This window comes from Erithacus rubecula (assembly GCF_903797595.1).
Source record: "Erithacus rubecula genome assembly, chromosome: 1".
NCBI lineage: Eukaryota > Metazoa > Chordata > Aves > Passeriformes > Muscicapidae > Erithacus > Erithacus rubecula.
This window is the reverse complement of record NC_136658.1, coordinates 104,049,056-104,068,951: the sequence shown is the minus strand read 5'-3', so window position 1 is coordinate 104,068,951 and position 19,896 is coordinate 104,049,056. Positions and strand designations below refer to the sequence as shown.

General features: G+C 40.4%; 1 protein-coding gene across 1 annotated transcript; it reads right to left on the bottom strand.

Moving 5' to 3' along the window:
- Positions 1 to 525: 525 nt before the first annotated feature.
- On the bottom strand, positions 526 to 19,896 carry CYBB (cytochrome b-245 beta chain). The gene is made up of 13 exons (XM_079318003.1): positions 19,786 to 19,896; positions 17,314 to 17,409; positions 15,812 to 15,922; positions 12,419 to 12,503; positions 11,335 to 11,480; positions 10,374 to 10,564; positions 6,775 to 6,904; positions 5,797 to 5,889; positions 4,229 to 4,482; positions 3,791 to 3,953; positions 2,826 to 2,972; positions 1,567 to 1,691; positions 526 to 833 (listed from the first exon to the last, which is right to left on the bottom strand). Exons 1-13 carry the CDS (start codon positions 19,828 to 19,830, stop codon positions 707 to 709), a joined length of 1,713 nt encoding a protein of 570 aa, XP_079174129.1. The 5' UTR covers positions 19,831 to 19,896; the 3' UTR covers positions 526 to 706.

Genomic DNA, 19,896 nt, shown 5'->3' with positions numbered 1-19,896 from the left:
AGCAGTGACTCACACCAGGTGCAGGACTTGGGCAGAATCTGTCCTTGCCACCCCTCTGCAGCTGGGGTGGCTCTCAGAACCCCAGCTGGTTCCTTTTCACTTTCCTGAGGAGAAGCAGCTTCTTTTCAGATGCACGTGTGCTCTCTTGGAGAGGATGTTTAAGGTTTGTTCTGGAAGCCTGGAAGGTGTTGATGCACAAAGGAATTTTCTTCTCCTACAGAATTAACTTTCCCAGCCACTCTTTTCCAGCTGCCCTTGTTCCAGGGACTGGCTGCAGCCAGGGTGAGCTGAGCTGCCTAGTAATAGCAAGCATTATGCTAGAATGCTTTATTGTTTAATAGCACTAAGCTTTATGAGTGTGAATTGACTCCCAAAAGCAAAAGGCAGCCTCCACTCTTCAGCAGTCATGGTGAATAATAGGAGGATAAAGGCAGTTAATTGAGGGGAAATCCCCTCACACAGGCAAACAAAACAGATTTCTGCTAAATAGCCAGCACAGGGAGGGCAGTGAAAACTTCCCTAAGGTAAAACTTGACTCTTCTATTCTACCACAGAGCCACAATAAATCCCAAGAAGCAAAGGAACCTGCATTAGTGTAGCTGAAATTTAGAAGCTGGACTGTCTTTCCCAGACTCCAAATAGAAAAACAGATTCAGTCTTTGCATTTAATGACTTTGCATTTAATGACTCCCCACATGCTTGGGAGTTAGAAATTTTCTTTGTTAAAAATGAAGTGTACTCCCCGTGGATCAGCCTCTGAGTTGCTGATGCTCTGCTTGTTGAGTGTGTCAGCCAGGCCCTCAGGGCCACAGAGAAAAACACCTATTCTGGAGCTGTTAAGAAAATGAAAAGATGGTTAGAAACTAGGCATGGAGCAGCTGGATATCCCCCATGTAAATAATTTTTATGTTCTATAGATGCAAGGTTTTTTTCCCAATTACAGGAACTGAAGTAGAACTGGATGTCTATCCCCTAAACCTTATAACCCCTTAAAACTTACTGCTGCTTCTAAAACAAATGCTGGGCTAAATCTCAGCTCAGCCTTAGTCAGTGAAGACAGGTTTATTGACCTCACTGAATCAAGGAAACAGATTCAAAGAGCTTACAGCACAAATTCTTGAGAGGACTTATTCTGGTTTTTTTCCCCTGCAAATTTTGGGTGGTTAGCTAAAGATCACCCATATTTGGAGAAATTTTCATTTCTAGAGGAAGAAAGTGGTTTTGGAGGTACTTAGACACCACCTGATATTCCTGTCTACTTCAGCTGGAAGGATAGAGTTAGGGTTATTTTTTTTTTTCTAAATCTTCTGTTTGTAATTAGACACTCCAAGAAGTATCTTGTGAAAAAGGAATGAGTTTTTAAAAAATTGTAGTTCAAAATAATTTGGTCCAGACTATAGATCATGTCCATGGCTGTAAAAAGAATAGAAGGTACCTGAAGAGAGGTAAGGAAAAAAAATGCTCCTCAAACTCTTTATCAGCCAAAGGAACAAGATTGTGGTGCATGATGTGTATGGCCATTAAATAGAGGAATTCCACAGACACCATAAATTTGCACAGGCTTACCCAGGATGTTTCCCTGCAATTGTTTTGAACTCATTTTCCCAGTTAGGTCTTCCATACAAGGTTTTCTGTTTCAATCCTGTAATCACATCTTTCTCTTCTTCATGATGCACTACAAAGTGAGTGGCCTGTCGGAAATGAAAGACAAAGGACAGTAAAATATGGTAGTACTGTGTTCTGATTTAAAGAAAATATTATGTATAATATCAATACTAATTGAATTCTTTCCCTAATGAGATTATGAAATTTACTGTATTTTGTAAGGAAAGCTAATACTGATCAAATCCTGACTATCAGTGTCTACACCATCCTTCTCACCCAGACTGGATGACCTCAGCATTAAACACAGCAACTAATTGTAGGTTTTTTTTCAATGAAGAGGTTTAGTCTAAGAACCCTAATACAGGACTGCAAATTAAAAAAATCCTTTCCCTTCAAATCCCATAACATGACTCCCTTGACCATAAAGAAACCCTGCCAGTTTGTTCTCTGGAAGATTTGACCCTATGAGGAGGTCTTGCCTGTGTAACTTCCAGCTAGACCAGCTAAGTTATGTAAAGCAAGGAGAAGATGTGGTTAAAAGCATAAATTCAGGCCTTACAGAGTTCTTTTTTTGTTCCAGGTCACTTTATCCCCAAGGAAAAAATTGTGGGGCTTTTTTTTTCCCTTCCTTTCTGTTTTTTTTGACTTGCATATGTGATAACTTCCTTGCAGCTCCCCCTCCCCTGTCTGTCTAGCTGAGCTACAGCACTTCAGGCACATGGTGAGTTTTGCAATGGTGAGATAAATAAAAAGCATCACTAAAAGTGACAGAGAGGGAGCCTTTCCTGACTCAATCCCACATTCTCAAGTGTCTGCTCCTTTGCATCCCCACAGCAGCCTACCAGCACAGGACCAGAGAAAAGAGTCCTGAAAGAAATATGCTATTATTGTTCAAACCATGTGCAGTGGCTTCCCTGGTTCCTAAAACTCTTAATTACATACTTCAGGCAGCATCAGCTGTTTCTGAGACTTGTACATGGTCAGCTGAGGTTCCTCCTGAACAAAGCCTGCTTCCCACAGAGCACAGCCAGAGCAGAGCCACAAGGCAGTCAGTGCATATTAACAGCTGATCCCATGTAACTTTTGATGGATAACACCTGTCTGCATTCAAAATCTCTGAGGGATCCCCAGGATAAAAGACCATTTAAATAGTGAGGAAAACAAATTTTCTGTCATGACCCCCAGTTCTATGGCAGTGATATCCTTCACTGTGTGGTTACCTGAGATTCATCCCAGCCTGTAAGGTAGATGTTGTAGCTCAGAAAATCTGCATTATTCCTCTCCTGCATTTGAGCCTCCAGAGACTGTAAGAGGTCAGCAAACCATTCAAAGGCATGAGTGTCCCTGCAAAGCCAGTAAAAATAAATCTGGAAGAGACAAGAATGAGCTGTCAGGGGACACAAGCACTTACATTTTCTGGGTTTATGTCTGCTGACAGAGTGAGGATTATAGACTTCTTGTAAAAAAATGTCTTGAACACTTTAGTAGATGGGTAGGATGGCATTGAAACTATTCTGGAATTTTGATACTGGGAGAGCTATAAAGCTGAATGACTGACTGCAAGAACAAGGAAATATGTTCCTATTTCTCTTCCACATTTTTAGTTAACAATGTTTCCCCACTTATCTCCTTGTAAAACAGTTTGTTAGGACATAAATAAATGATTTAGAGGTGAACTCTCTGTCAGTTGGCAGGCAAGATAAAGTAGGTAACAAAAGCAGTTCTGTTCTCTGAATAGGACCATAACTGCAAAGTGTGACCCCACACCTCTTCACAGGGAATTTCCAGGGGCAGGAGGGGACAGGAAGATGCTTCCATGGCTCTACCACTTATGAAAAGCCTTTCTCTTTGTGCTGGGAGAAGGGATGCAATATTTGCCCAGGCTGTATTAGTGCCTTGAACTTTGTGTGTCTCAAGTAGGTGAATACCATTTCCACTGCAACTGGAAATCTCCAGGGCCACACTCAGGATTAGCATGTGTGATTTGCCTTGTAGGCTATTTCTTCTTTCATTATATTTTTGCTTTAGATCCTCTTGCTTTGCTTCTTCTAACCTTGAGAGGCAACTGGACTCTTCCTTCTTTCAGGACTGCATGCCTGAGCCAGATCACCTTTGCTGTGCCTGCTTGGATTTGGGCCCTTGGCCCTTGAATAGTTACAGGAGTCAGAGAAAGAGGACACAATACCTTCTTGAGCTTCAGGTTGGTGGCATCATGGCAGTATTTGTACCAGACAGACTTGAGGACAGATGCAAAGGGAGTGACCCCTATTCCAGCTCCAACCAGCATCACAGTTTCATAACTGAACACATCCTCACTCGCTGTCCCAAAGGGGCCATCCACAGCTATCCTGGATTTGGAAATAAGCTCATTAAATCAATAGTGAGCATTTATTAACACCATGTAAAATAACAGTAAAAATATATTTGTCTGCTACAAAGCATATTTGGACTGAGTACTGGTCAGCAAAAGGAGAGGTAGAGTTGACAGAAAAACTGTAAAGAGGCATCTCAGACCCACACCTGTGTCACCGTTTAAGGTTTGTGTCACTGGTGCCATCAAATCAGTCAAGCACAATTTAAACTGTCATAGGTGTTGGCTTCACCATGGAGACTCTGTACATACTTGGGCAGCTTCCATGCCTCCTGAAATTCTTGTTTATCACACCCACAGGCATTGAACAAGCCCTCTGTCCAGTCTCCTACAATGCGGACGTGAATGCTGAAGTAATCCTCTTCTGGAGCTGAAGTCAGTGTAAATGGATGCCACTCCAGTCTAGACACTGCTGGACATTTAACAAAAATGTATTGTCCAACCTCCATCTTGAAGCCTTTTTTCATCATCTGCAGCTCAATTGTCTTGAAGGGATGAATGACCACCTACAGTGAGAGGGGCAATGGGAAAAAAAAAGGAAAAGAAAATGTCTGTCTTCACTGATCACTGATGTATTTACACCCACCATAACCAACACCATCCTCTGCTATGAGAGCAAGGAAAGCAGGTGAAACTTTCTTCCCAGCAGAACTGAGAGTGAGAAACAGCAGCTGACAGGCAGATGAAAGCCTGCAGAGGATGCTGATTGAAGTATTTTTTCACACCATGCTTCCAAAGGGCACAGGCCAGGCTGGCACATCTTGTAACACATCACCTGACCTGTGTGTGCACATTGTTAATTCTAGTGAAACAGAGCACAGAGTTAATGGGCCTGACTGTAAATACAGAGGCAAAACCACAGGGCTAGCCTACATATATTGGATAAACAGTACTACTGGAAATGCAAGTTTTCTTGTTTTAGTCAAATGGGACCTTGGCTACTTTTTAGAAACAATATTCTAGAAGCAAAACCAGTAATTCTGTCACTATAAATTTTAATCCTAAAGTTGTCTGCCAAAATTATTTTCATTTTTCAAAAGAGATTTGCGAGAGGGAGAATCAAGTCTCTTTGTCTGTTAATTTAGGTATTAACAGTGGTGTTTAGGATTATGAGAGAAATTTTCTGCCAACAAGACACAAAACAGACACCACAGAAATATAATGCAGAAGTGGCTCACAGGGTATTTTGGGAAAATTATCAAAAGCACACAAATATTTAGGAGCTTTCCAATGTGTCAGCATCTTTATAGAGCACAGTAGAAACACCTAATGTCATCCCTCAAACCCTGCTGTGATTTGAACAGGGTGTGTCCTCGGGATGCAGCACAGTGCCACATGAGGAAATTACACTGGGAAAGACCAGGATAGTTTTTGTATGTTTGAGCTTAGTGCTGTGCTAATTCAGCTGTCAGAATTTCAGGATCAGTGTTAATATTTCTGCCAGACACCATGGGGAATGGAAGCCCGACATTAGATTCAGATGCATAAAAGAAACTTGCTCTAACTTGTTTTCAGGAGTCTTTTTTTTTTTTGTGTCTTAAATTAGACTAAAGTCAGTGGAATTTCTGCACTGTGGGATTTTTCACCCAATACACAGAAAATTCATTTCTTTCCTAAGATTCAGTCCTGTGCCTGAGCTAACTTCCTCCTCTTGCTCACTTTCAGAGGCTCCATTTGGATGTTAGAAATTGGCATCATGACAGCAGTCAGAAAATTCCTTCCACTAATAATTTTGGTATTTAGGAGCCTCTGCCTTTGCTGCACCATTTAGAAAAGGAGGTGATGTTTTGCCTGGTATTAAATTCAGGATCAGCACTTACCTTTGTGATAACAACCTTCTGCTGTGACCTCCAAAACCTCACCAGGCGCTCACACAGGTACAGAAACATGGGACCCACCACCCACTTCCATGTCTGTAAGCAGAAGGAAACAAGTCAGATGATGAGGACCTTAGAACCATATAAAGGTTTGGGTTGGAAGAGATTTAAAGATCATCTAGTTCCAACCCTCTGCTATGGACAGGGACACCTTCCACTAGACAAGATGCCAACTTAGATCAAATCAAATCCTGGAAATTCTACAAGCAGAGACGAAGTTCAAGTAATCTGTGAATCCTTAAGATACATGACAGGTTCAAAATTCTGGTCAGAAAGGGAATTTCTTTCTCAATTGAGTGTTGCAGCTGGCTTTTTAGTTTCTACTAGAGTTACAGTCAGGTATTTTCCAGCAAGTAATTTTGTCTCTGTCTAAAAAAGAATGTAACAAAGTGAAATGTGGAGTAAAACTCTTAAGCTATTATTGGCTCAGGTCTGCACTGCTGCAGGAAAAGATGTGGTTTCTGTTAACAGATCAGTCTGAAATGTGAAAGAAAAATCAGTCTAGTTAGTCAATAAAAGCTGAAGTTTCAAATTCACATTTCCAGGAGTGTTATTTTCAGCTAGTGATCATTAGTCCATTAATAATGTTAAAGTGTTTATTATAAGAATTATAGCACTTTCTAAATATCCCCAGGAGTCATTACTTTGCTGCTTACTTTTTGGATAAAAAGTTCTCAGATTCCAATTGCTCTTTTGCTTTGTCTGTCAATTGTGCTTATTTCACAGCACACTGAAAATGTGTTGTCTGTCTGGAGTCCGTTTCTGCTTACAACCCATTGTGTCAAAATCTCTTGCTTCATGCAAAGAAATCTGCCACTGAAGAGTGTTGAGGGTTATATGGCTGGTTTTCTATGCAACTTAAGAAAAAATAGCAAACTAAAGATTTTCAATTGGATATACACACAAGCCAGCTGTTCTTACCATAGGGGGATTCCCTGCAAACTGAGGGATTGGGCAAGCCTCACTCTTGCCCCACTGACTGAAGTTCTTGTGGCAAATCTCTGGGTTGTGTTCAGCCAGACTTTCAGCTGTCTGACCCCGTACAATACGACTGGGAAAAAAATAAAGATCATTAAGGCAACGAGACAAAAATGAAAGTATCTGTTCCTTACCACTATTCTGTTTGTGTACTACTCTATTTATATGGAGTCAGCAATTTCTGCACTGGTACAGCTTTTTGCTCTAATCTATTCACAAAGTTACAATTAAAAAAATAAAAATGTGGAGGGAAGTTTGTGGGTTAAAACCTGATTTCTAGATTAGGTGAGGAACTGAGAGTTATGTCCATTACCACTTCCAGGATGTGGTCACAATTAGAAAGATTCGTTATTTTCTGAGTTATCCTACTTTTTTCTTCATTAAAAAAAAAACCCAAAAACAAAACAAGACTGACCAAAATAAAAAAATAGCCAAATCCCAAAACCTGGAATGGACAAGTAATCAATTTGCTACTGCCCACTACAGAGATTATTTCTGTTGATTTTAGAAATCTGGAGATCCCTTTCCAACACACGTTTTTCCTTTGGCCCTTCCTCTCCCTCTAAGGCTGTGGAACAGCTGTTCAGGTGATTTGAATGAATGCAGATGCTTTTGGCAAAAGCAGCTATTGCAGCTGCAGCAGCTTGTATCAGCCAATTATCTGGCCTCCATATTCCTGTTTGGTTATTTTTTTGTTTATTTGTTTTGTTGTTGTTGTTTGTTTCAGTATAAAGAATCCTGACTGATCCAGCATAGCTGTATTACCAGTAGCAGTACTGGTACAGAGAGGTAATTTCAGTTTCAAGGGGCAAGAGTATATTATTTTTCACCATTTCCTGCCTCTCTCTGGAGTTCTGCAAACCTCAGGGTCTCAGTAGAAAAATTCAGATTAAGATCTGCTGAACTTGCCATCAAAACACTCTGCTTCTGATCAGGCTGTTCAGCTTCATGCCAATGTGATTCTTTGATATCTTCTCCCCTTGACTTCTGTTTCTGCTTTTCTAGCCCAATTTCTGTGGACTAGACTGCATTTATGATATTTTTTAAAAAAACCCATGGTATTTAAGCCATATTCATGCCTAGCTTTGTGTGACAGATTTTTCAGAGGATTGTTAGAAAACCTCTGCACGGTGTTGAGAGATAAGATATCACTCATAAGTATTACTAATGAGCCTCTTCTTCATTACATGTTTGATTAATATCCTGTCTGAAAAATAAAGGGAAGCAGAGGCACTGCCCCAGCAGCATCACGAGTTGCAATTTGCAGGAACATCAGCAGTTACATTTCACTTCCCCACTAATGACAACGGGTTCAGCTGAGCCACCTCTGGGATGAGTTATGGGAACAGGAGGAGCCTGTTTCCTGCACTCCCCACCCCATTGCTTAAGGGAAAGGGGGCCTGGGGGTTTTTGCCTTGCCCTGTGCTGTGTTCAAGGCATGACAGTGTCAGGACCCTGTACTGAGAGAGAAAGAAAGAGAAAGAAAAAACTTACTTCCCCTTATCAGTCAGCATAGATGCTTTTTCCTAATACTGTAATTAAGCTTTTAGCAGTATAGCTTTATAATTACTTCTTTTCTGGCTGGAGGTTTTCCTTGAACTTCAAAAGAGTGAACTGCACCTCTGTTCTCTCTCCTCTTTACATTTACTATGTTTGGAAATTTGGGACATTTTTCTGTGACACACAACTCGTGCACAAAAAAAAATCAGTGCTTCAAAAGTGCTGTAACAGTTTGTAACAAACAAGAATTATTGTAGAGTCAAAGAATTAAATTACACAATAGCTTGGGTTGGAAGGGGCCTTAAAGATCAACCAATTCCAACCCCCTTGCCATGGGCAGGCACCACTTTCACTGGACCAGGTTGCTGAGAGTCCAGTCCAGCCTTGCCTTGAACAATTCCAGGGATGGGACAGCCACAGCTTCTCTGAACAACCTGTGCCAATGCCTCACCACACTCACAGTAAAGAATTTCTTCCTAATACCTGGTCTAAAACTACTGTCATTTGAAGTCATTGTCCCTTGTCCTGCCACTCTTGTAAACAATCTCTCCATCTTTCCTGGATCTGCCCCTTTGCTGCTATCAATAACCTCTGACTCAGCTTTCTGTATGTACAAGGATGTGTGTTTGTACTGGGATGTGTGACAGCCTTCTCTCCCCTGAGATAAACTGGCATTTAAGCCTCTTCCTGGCATGCTGCTTTGAGACTATCAGTCTATACTCATTCCATGAGTGTAACAAACCCATCCCATATTTCTTAGTGTATTTTCTCTGAACTCAAAATGTCATTATCACCTTTAAGGCCAAATAAGTGAAGTGACTGAGTTCACAGATGGAATGCATCCTTTCCTCTACAGATGGGAATATTCCTCTGTATATCTACTTCTAAAGGACAGCTGAACTTTGCTGACAACCAGTGCTGCCCAAACTCTTGCCTTTTTATTTCAGTGCAATTAAGATGCTGGGAGTACAGGGAACACTGAAGTAAATAAAAATTCAACTTCTATAAAATATATGCTCTCCACTGACTTCTAGAATGGGCAATGCTTGGTTTCTGATAGCATTGTGTAGTAACTGCAGGCAAGTTTGAACACTGAGACAGTAACTATACAATTTTTGCTGCAGAAAACATGAACCATTTGTTCTTTTCCTTCCACAAGTTTTTCTCAAACCATTTCCTTGTTATGAAAGTTGGAATGGACAAGTATGCTGGGGGCAAATCCTATCTGCCTTCTATTTTTGTTCTTCCTGTTTTACTTTCATTTCTGTCTTTTTTATGGCACTAATGGACTGTAAGGAAGTGGTTTGAATAGTCATTTTTGCTGGGCATTTTTAAAGCACACTTTCTATTGCATGTAGGATTTCCTTTAAATGGGCAATGTACTGTAATTGTGAACTATTGAAATGCAGCTTGAATTCTTTAGGTTTTATAAAATGGATCTAAAGTTCATTTTTGCAAGTGCTAAAATTATGTTTGTGTAGTGCTAAAACTGTTACATTCATTTTTTTCAGCTCTTTCACAAGATCTGGAATGAGGCAACAACAGAAAAAGATGTTTGGCATTTGAAAGTTAGAAAACTTTACAAATGCCTATTTCTAAGTTGAAACAGCTAAAAATCTATTCTTAAATGCTGCTGATATTACAAGTTCATCCAAGCCTGAAACGTAAATCTATATTAATATAGTTTTCATTTTCCAATAAAATTCTAGACTCCATGTAATTTTTATACTGATATCTCCTTTCATGCATGTGTGTGATGCAATTCCTTATATGAGAGAAAGGCAAATTAACAATTAGAAACAGCAACCTTGGAAAAGAGCTTTGCAATTAAGATACCAGAAGAGGTTTAGTGACAGTCAACTTCAATCACATTACACCTCCTGTGTGTGGACAGCTTGTTGCATGTGACAGTTAGAGTCCCTTCAGTACCATCAAAAACAACTTCTGCTCAGTGACAGAAATCCCCATGCTCACTTGTGAAGGGGGCTTTAAATGAAGATTCAGTAGTTATCAGATGCTTTGTGATAAGTGCAGATACTCACCCAGCACCGTGGATGACAAGGCCAATAAAGAAGATGACAAAGAGGTGGTGGGTGTACCAAAATACTTCAAAATACGATCTCCGGATGGTTTTGGTGGATGAGGTGATGATGAGGATGAGGGCCAGTGTGATGACAACCCCAGTGATGCCAGCCAGGTATGTGAAAGCCACGTAGAGCCCCCCAACGGGATTCTGTGGAATGATTGCACACATTGGTCTAAGGAAGGGGTTGCACCAAAGCAGGGCCAGTTGTACCACCAGTTACCAAACCCTCTACCTTGTCACAAGCCTTTAAGTCATCTGACAAAATCCCACTTCATTTTTGTTGCACTGCACATTTACCTTTACTAAGGTAATTGGAAGTATAGAGAAAGGGTTTTCCATGAGTTAACACACCAAACATGGTTCCTTACTCTGCCATGGCTCCACAGAACTGGTTTGGGGAAGGTGAATACATTTGCACAGCTCCAGTGTTAACAGCTGGAGCCCTACATCCATATTTTGGGAGTTAAATGAAAAATCTCCTTTCCTCTGGTGTTGCACAGCCATGGGACTCATAACTCATGCAGAGTTTGGATGCTCAGTGCTCTTCTGAGGAGTAGAAGTCCCTTCTTTTCTTTCTCCCCACTGACCAGAGCTTAAGCCACTCAACCTCAAATCTTTTGCCTTGATTTCTGTGTACCTTTCTGAGTGCCATGTCTAAGTCAGAACTGCTTTACAGGGTATGTTTTTACATAATGTTTTAAAATTACTTTGAAATTTTCAGGTGAAAAAGTTTGAAGTACTAACAAAGCTCAGCAATGATATTACTGGCAAATATAGAAGAATGGATTCCACAAGTTTTTTCTGCAAGATGGCCCAACCCAGACTGTGGATACCAGAAATAGGCACTCTGCTCAAATGTTCTTACATGATCACCCACACAAAAGTAGTGATTACTCTTCAGAGCCTGATGTACTTACTGCAATGGTTTGTCTGAAAAAGTTGACATAGCTTTGGTGTGGTTTGTCTCCAAGGCCAGAGAGCACAGCTGCCAGGGTGCCTTTCTCCTCAACACGGGCCTGCACACTCCACTCCACGTTGAATAAGTGTGCAATGGTGTGAATTGCTAGGGGTGACAGGAAAGGAATAATCAGCGTTGACCACAAGCACTCGGTGGTTTTGAGTAACATTTGAAACTTTGTCACATTTGCCAACTGCAGCTCAAGAGCTCTGCTGCTATGGCCGTCTTCATCACAATTGCAGATTGTTGATATATTTTACTGTCAGTTTTACTCCCTGAATTTTACAGTTTTTGGGTGAGGGAGGGAAAGAACTAAAGGGAAAATTACACTATATTTTTGTTCAACAAAAGCTTTCAACAGTTCAACTAGTAATATCCTGACCTATGGGATACTGAAACATGGAATGGTCTAACTCTTTTTTTAGGATCATCCTCATCCAGAACTCCTGTAAAAGAGCTAAGAAGTGAATCTGGATTTCTTCAGGGTCATATTCATTAGTGCTGCTTTGTTCTGCAGTTTTGCAGAACAAAGTTTTAATCATTAGTAATATTCTTGCTGTGCTGAATGCATCCAAGAACCTAAAACAGCTGAGTGTTCACACTAACTCCACTACATGTATTTGTAGGGAAAAATTGTACAAAAGTTTTCAAAATTTGAACCACCTCCTATAAGCAGATACTTATTTACCTTCAAAACAGGTCCAGGTTTTTTATATCCTTTATACAAATAATTTCTCTTACTTGTTTCAGACATGCCAGATAAGAAGAAAGTCTAAACAAGAATTAAATCCAGTGTATCCAGTTCTCAGGACACCTTTTACTAAACAATCATAAATGGTACTGACAGTTCCAAATAAAGGTATTCTTTCTCTTTTGCTCTCTGATAGCTGGCACATATCTGGAAACTGATTTAAGCCTTGGCACACACTGACTCCTTTAACTAAATCAGGCCTCTGCCCATATCCTTAAGAACTTGAATGCCACAGTGATTCCACATAAAATGCACAAGAAAGCAATAAACAAAGAAACATTAGAGCACCAACCAGTGTGAAGGGCAATCATCCAGGCCACCATTTTGTGAAAGGTGAGGTTTCTGTCCAGCTGTCGTCTGATTCGGGTAGAGCAGCACTTTGGATGGAAAGGAAAAAGTATTTGAAGACTACTTGCATTGTCTATGCACACTTTTTAAATTCAGGGACACAAACAGCAACCCTGAACACATTGGTAGCATTGCTAGGAAAAAATTAGAATTCTGAAATATAGACAAAAATATTTCCTCCAAGAATATTTCAGAAAAGAGGAACTACAGATTATGTTTTAATATGTCCCACTGAAACAAAGTATTTGATAAGGAGAAAAAAATTGAACATCCAATAGGACAAAGGAATACATCTTATCTGTTTGAAACTGCACATTATAAATAAAAGGAGAGATCACAGTCTGTCATGCTTTGATAGCACCAGGACCCTATTGTGGTTCACAGCCTAGAAACAGACTGCAAAGCTTGGGTGTGACTGTCTCAGGCAGCTCCCACCCCAAAGTTGTTTGTCACCTATGGCAGGGATATGAAGGCATTCTTTCCCCAGAATACTGGGTATACATCCCAGGCATTCATTTGCAACTTGATTATAGAGTTACCCAAAAAGAAACAGCAGAAATCTCTGCAGATACAAACCAAAGAAACTGGTTTTCAAGAAAAGCAGAATTGTATTTTTATTTCTAATAATGATGGGTTCCTAACAGGCCCCATCTGAATTGTGCTGCAGTCACTGGAGTTTTCCTAAAACCTTAAGTTCCTGTAAAGCTGCACTTGCTGTCTCCACACAGTAGAAAGCATGACTGTCATGTGTTGTGTGTTTACATTGTGTTTGCTGATGGGATAAGGAAACAAAACACTATGCAAACTACCACAAATATTTCCTCACAAGAGGCAAACACTCTGGGGCTGTCCAATGACTTCAGGTTATAATAATGAGCAGGAGAAATCTGGCCTTTTGTATCACCTATATTGAGAAACAATACAAAAATATTATAGAATAAAATGTAGCACTGCTTGACTCCTGGCAAAAGCCATTTATCTAAGTGAAGGCCAAGCAATGGCAGAGGGCTGCTGCTGCCTTCAGTCATGAGGCTCATTAAGAACAGTGAATACAGCAATGATGGCCATGCAAAACACACCACGGCTAGCCTTTCAATTAAAACCAAATAACTTTGTAATATGTGATTTCTGGGTGGGGGAATGAAGAGGGCAAGACTTTTAGTACATTCCCATTGGATGCTGTGTTTGAACCATTCTTTCCTCTTCTTGACCCCAACCATATTGCTGTTGGGAAGGTCATTACTCTTCTAATAAGGTATTTGATATTTAAATGATATTTCTTATAGACCCTCACAGGTTTTTCCTGCACAGCATAGCTAGTTAGAGACAAGAGCCTAAGCTTGTCCCCCTGTGCTAAGGCCACCACAGTGCTGCCTCTGCCAGTGGCTCACTGGGCCATGTGTGCTTGGCTTAAGATCTAAAATTCCATCCTTCCTTTTCCACAAAAGGCTACAGAAGCTAAACAAACACCAGCTGTCTAAGAGTGCTGTTCTATGGCCCTCCCTGCCCTCCCTGCTCACCCTCAGAGCCCTTTCCTTCCTCATTCCCAGCTATCAGCAGGAGAGTGTGCTGCCAGCAGGAATGGAGCTGGAGCTGTATCTCCCTGCCTGGGGCTCCCTTTTATGCTGGGTGTAGCTGAGTGCCTGCCCACAGTGCCCAGGGCAGAAGGACTGACTCTGTAGCTTGAATACCCAAGAGGAACAGCTTTCCCAAGCTCTTGGTTAGAAATGTTAAACTATGCATGTTAGGAGGGGAACAATTCAGGACAAGTAGCACAAAGTCCAGCTGGAATACAATTCTTAACACTCAGAATGAGGTTTTGGCCTTCCAGTAGTCCCCATATGTAACCCCAGCTCTTTGACTCCTTCGAGCTCAGAAGGCCTCCTACCAGCTTGCTTTCACCTGTGCAATCTCAAAAATGCCTTATTTGATCAAGAGCTCATCATTACTTTTCAGTTGCATTCATTCATTGCAACATTAATTCTTTCTAAATTTATGTCCATTATTGACTTCTGCAGCTGGAGGAGTCAGCTTTGGATTTTGGCTGATGTTTGCTGATCTGCCTCAGGGCAGGGGGATAACAACTTTAACCCTACAGCTTTATTTACTATCCTTTTTCCTTTTACATGAGTGGAGGGTATGGCTGCCTGTTTTGCAGCATCTCAGGATCTGAGGGAGTATAGGAAAAGATTGACATGTATTTCCAATTTTATATTCCTAAGTGTTATTTCTTAGAAAGGCTAGAGCACAGCCTTGCTCCTAAATGTAATTTAAGGGTTTAAATGAGAGGGCAGGCACATCTCATTGTGAGGATGTATGTACCAGATGGAAGTGGAGCCTGTTTTGTCTCTGGTTATTTTCTTATTGCTTCTTATCCCACCTCCTGCCCTTATGAAGGACTCTTGAAACACTGCATCTATTTTATCACTTCCTCTTCTGCTCTGCCTTTTCAGCCCCCACAGACTGTCTCATTTGCATTAAAAATATATATACTGGGTTTACAGATGAAAAACAACTTCTGGGAACTGGTTTTGTTGATCATGTTTATGTTAAAAGTGTCCTGAAAGAAAGGAAGAATCATTATACATTTGGAAGGACAACTCATGAACTTGAGGAGAATATTGCTTTTTCATTGGACCATGGCCTGCATTATCTGCATTATTTTTGCTGTAATAGCCAGAAATCTAGATTTTGGCAGTGTGACAAAGTCAGTACTATCATAGGAAACCTCTCCAGCTGTCACTTAGAATCAGTTGTCCTTTTCATAGTCAGTTCCTCAGTGCTGTGTATAACATCTGCATTTGGGAGCTAGAAAAAGTCAAAAGGCCTGTGAACTTTTCATCTGAGATGGAAATGGAATTCAGACAAGAAAGAATGTAGTTTATGAACCAGCTGGGAAAAAAGTGCCATTCTAAAAATCCAGAAAAGACTACATTTACCTTAAGGACTGAGCATGCAAAGACAGATGGGCAGTATTTCCCTCTCAAAGTGGGTATAGCATCAGTGACAAACAGTGGATCTGTGTGAGCACCAGCAGCTTCTGCCAGCCAAAAGAGGGACTTGCATCCAGGGCAGGACCATGCCCAGGAGGCAGCTAAAAAGGGAGGACACAAAGGAGACTAATCCAAAGCTAAACTCTCAACAGAGCCCTAGATACCCCATGGGCATTAGACCTCTGGCTTGCTCATAGCAAAACTCCAGGCTTATCTGCTTCTTGTAAGAGGACATCCTCAAAATACAGTATATTTGGGGAACTTGGACAAAGTTTCTTGGTGTATTTGCAAGTCTGTTTTGCTTATTATCTTTCATGAATTTTGAAATTCTTTCTTCATCTTACCGCACTTGATCCTCTGAGGAAGGAGAGCAGGTTTCGACACACTGGCAGCAGAATCAGCATGCAATTGAAATTCAGGCAGGCTGCAGGGGCCCTTGCAAGAGCCAGAGCACGCTGTAATTAGAGAGATGCTGTAATTAAATGCATTACCTAAGACATTATCCAGGCCATGGGTAGCACAGATTTAATTTATGTATTATATCACAACTTGTAAAGAGTGTGAGATCTAAAGTTCACATTTACACTGTGGGTGTTTAATGGAGTCATGCTCTGGTCAAGTCAGAAACACGTGTGCAGGCAAAACACACTCATGCAGACAAACAGACACCTCCTGTTTTCAGTTTTGAATTAATATGGTTGTATAAAAAGCTCCCTGCCACATCTGGCATGCAACAGTCAAACACAGGTGCAAATCTAAGCCATGAGTAGAGTTTTGTGTCCCAAGGCTGTGCCTGTGGTTTCAGTTGGGTGTTATGGTAAATGGGCAGCTTGTAAGAGAAGTGGTTTAACTTCTCTGTCAGTAAAGGAATCTAAGGAAGTTTGTTGCATCAGCTTCTAGGAATCTGTTTCCTTATTGATGGTCTTAACACCCTGAATTATTTAGGATTTTTTAACTGTTTGAACTGAAGGAATAATGACCATATTAATCAAAATGCAAAGAAGGGAAGAAAAATAATATTTGCTATTTTTGCATGGATTGAGACTGTTTTAGGTTTTAGACCACAGCTGTTTGGGGTTACACTGAGCTCTACTTATCCAAGCATGAGTTTTTGTGACTGTAAAGGCAACTGCACCATGATTGCAGAGGACAGGGTTTGATCCACAGACCAGAAGCTGTATGCAGAATGGGATTTCATGCTTTGTCGAGTTAAACCACGGCTTTGCAAACCTTCTGCAAAATGCTGTGCTTTGTAATCTGAAGTTTAGGCTGATTTTTATGTCTGTGATCAGGGTTTTAAAATATGTGAACAAATTAATTTTCCCTGTCAATTGGTCATGACCTGTGGTAGCTTTGGAAGCAAGTTTGTAGCAGGACACATAATGCTGCATTAACTGGCTGGATTATATGGAATAGCCCAGGATCCAGGATCACTTCATTACCTGATTACCACTCATATTCTTGATGAATATATGAATGCTGATTGCTTTTCAGAGCCAATATCTTTATAAAATATTCATGCTCTGAAAAATAATTGCAAGGCAAAATGACGGTACAACAGTTCAATGGCAATATTTTATTCCTCTTTTGCTTAATAAAGTAGCCACAATTAATGCTTAATTTAATTACCAGAAGCATAACAGTTATGAAAACATCCTTAGAAAGGTGTCTCTATTTTGTGTACCAGCTTTCTGTTCAGAAGCACTGGACATCTGCCTGCATTTAGTTATCTGCTTGCATGTGACCTCTACATGAGCCTGCTGCTCCAGCCACTAGATCCAGTTTTGAGCAACTAAAACTGTTTTGAGCAACTGTCTGTGCCAAAATAATAATGTCCTGTACTTACACCAAGGAGCACTCTGGTGTAGAAGAACTTTGGTGGGACATCATACACAAGGTAGTACCACCAAAAGAGGAAGACATTTAAGCCCAGCCACACAATCTGAAAGAGAATTAAACAGGAAGCTTACAGTTTGTTGTTAGGAATAATCCATCTGAATTTACACAGTTCAGATAACAGTGAGTTACTTTTCTGTGCTCCTGTTTCCACAGAGAGCTGTACTGTAGAGTATAAAGTTTTCAGTAGGGGTTATAGAAATCTTTCTGGTCCAAATAGGCTCTGATGTGTGCACACAGGGTACAGGGCTGGCAATAGACCAAAATTCAGCAATGTGCAGTGGAAATGTTTTCATAGATCAAGGAGTTTAGGGTTGGTTGTATCAGGACTGTGATAATACAATGACAGTTTAATTCTGAGTCCAGCTGAACCTCCAAATACCATTGAAATTTAGAGACTCTTCCAAATGGCAGTTCCACAGGCACTTTAACCTATGTGAGAGGAAGACTTGGAAGCTGGGACAAAGAAGCTTGAGATATAAATTTAGATGGGCTAAATTACACATAGGGCTGAATTCAAGAAGAGGGTCTGAAACCAGCAGGGAATATTCAACACAGGCCCTTTGGTAGCATGTAGACTACTCCAAACCAGGCTTCTTTGTAGCTATACTGCAGAATTTTCTCACACTTACACATCCTGAGATGCAGTGTTTTAGGGAAAGACATGTTATTAACCCTTAGGCACCTACAAGTCCATCTGGCAAAAATGATCATAATGAATCTGAATGTTTGCTCTCCTGGAACTGGTTGGCTGATTTCATATCTCATATTGAAACAAATCTGTATCACTGCAGTCTGTCTAAGCAGTTTTACTAAGTGATGCATGAAAACAGAGAGAAAATCTGAGAACTGGGAGAGACCCCAGAAAAGGTGACATTAATTTCCTCGCTCCTCTTAACCCATACATTTTGCAGGTTCTTTGGCTCAAATAACACTGTAAAAAAACCCTTGGGATTATATCAGATCTTGAAAAGGTAAATAAATACTGGGAAAGGAAGGGATTTCCATCAGGGTAAGGCAGTATATAGGAAAGCCCCAAGTCCACATTAAAACACCAAACTCATTCCAGGATTAAGTGCTTGGGATATTTATTAAAAGTGACAGTGGTACACTCTGGAAGTGTGTTTCTGTCTTGTTGAGGTGCATCAGAAGGAATTGTGTCTGTCCTGTTTCTGTCAAGCATTGGATAACCCCATGCCTGCTCAGTGTGCAGTAAAGATGCAGAGACCAAAAAAGAGCACTTGGGTAAGGTTTCCAGTGATCTGTCCTTTCAGCTGGGTTCTTTATCAATACATCTGTTAGTTTCCTTCCCTGTTGCCCTGACCTCATTATAGCTTTGAGGTTCAAAAACCAAATTCCTTATTTGAACAAAATAAAAGCCTCTTATTTAATTCTTTTAATATTTCACTTCTGGTGGGGTAAAAAAAATAAGTAAAAGCCAGAATCACCTCTTGGCAGTTTCAACTTCCTCAAGTCACTGAAGGTGACAGCAAACAGAGTCACTCCCTTTCGAGCACTGAAGTGCCATATGGGATTATGTTCCTAAATTACAAAGTCATACACAAGTACTGATTGCTCATGGAAGCAGAAATACTTCTTGGAATACTCACCTTTTAGTCACCACAGGTATGCAAATTCTATGCCTTCTTTTTCTTCCTCTCAGTATTTACATCTACTAACAACAGGTAGCCATAATGCCTGAACTCCTCTTACATTTTGGTTATGTATGTTTTTAATACATATAGGTTTATGTACATAATGTATATACAGAGGTATACCTTTAGGCCTTGCATCACACTGTGAAGTATAAAAAAGAAAACACTAGAATGTAGACTTTGTTTTCTCCAAGGAACACTGCCCTGCTTACACTTTAACACTTAAAAATGCAACTGGGATTTTCCATACTTCTAAATCTTGAAATAATTTAACCTATTTTCACAGCCCCTCTATGCAAACTGCAAGCAAATTCATTTCAAATACTAGTTGTCTCATGAAGAATTCAGGAATCTCTGCTCTGAATTCTGGAATCTGACATTAATAAATATTTTACACCGCCAAGACACTGTTCTTTCCATTACACTCTTTTCTCTTTGTGAAAGTGCAAGAAAGGGTGATTGTGTTAATTTCTTTCTCCGTTGAAGTGTACATAGTGAAGTGAGTTTTAAAGTTATTTTGCTTAACTAAAATATTTCTAACAAAGCAAAGTTAATAAATTATAATTTCTCAGTTAACAATGAAGCCTACAGCAACTGGAGTACCTGAGACCTCCTTAAAAATTATTCCCTTGAAGCATTTCCCTGCATTTGTTGCCCCAGTTTCAGCATAATCAGGTGCATCTTTCACTGGCACAGTGAGAACTGCTTAGCACAGCTTTCTGTATAACTTTTCACTGGGCACAAATCACAATAAAAATTGTACTTACAACAACGAAGATGGACAGTCCTTCATTCTCCACCCAGTTCCCCATGGCTGCCTGAGATGTGTGTGCACAGCAGCCCTGCTCTCTCTGGGACAGCCTCTACGTCCTCTCTTA

Bases quoted from the DNA above. Each gene is read 5' to 3' on its own strand.
- CYBB (XM_079318003.1), bottom strand. From the start codon at position 19,830: ATGGGGAACTGGGTGGAGAATGAAGGACTGTCCATCTTCGTTGTT. The intron at 6,905-10,373 runs GTGAGTATCTGC...TTTTTTTCCCAG, and splicing joins CTTGTCATCCACGGTGCTGG to TCGTATTGTACGGGGTCAGA. The intron at 834-1,566 runs GTAAGCCTGTGC...TTTTCTTAACAG, and splicing joins ATTGCAGGGAAACATCCTGG to CTCCAGAATAGGTGTTTTTC.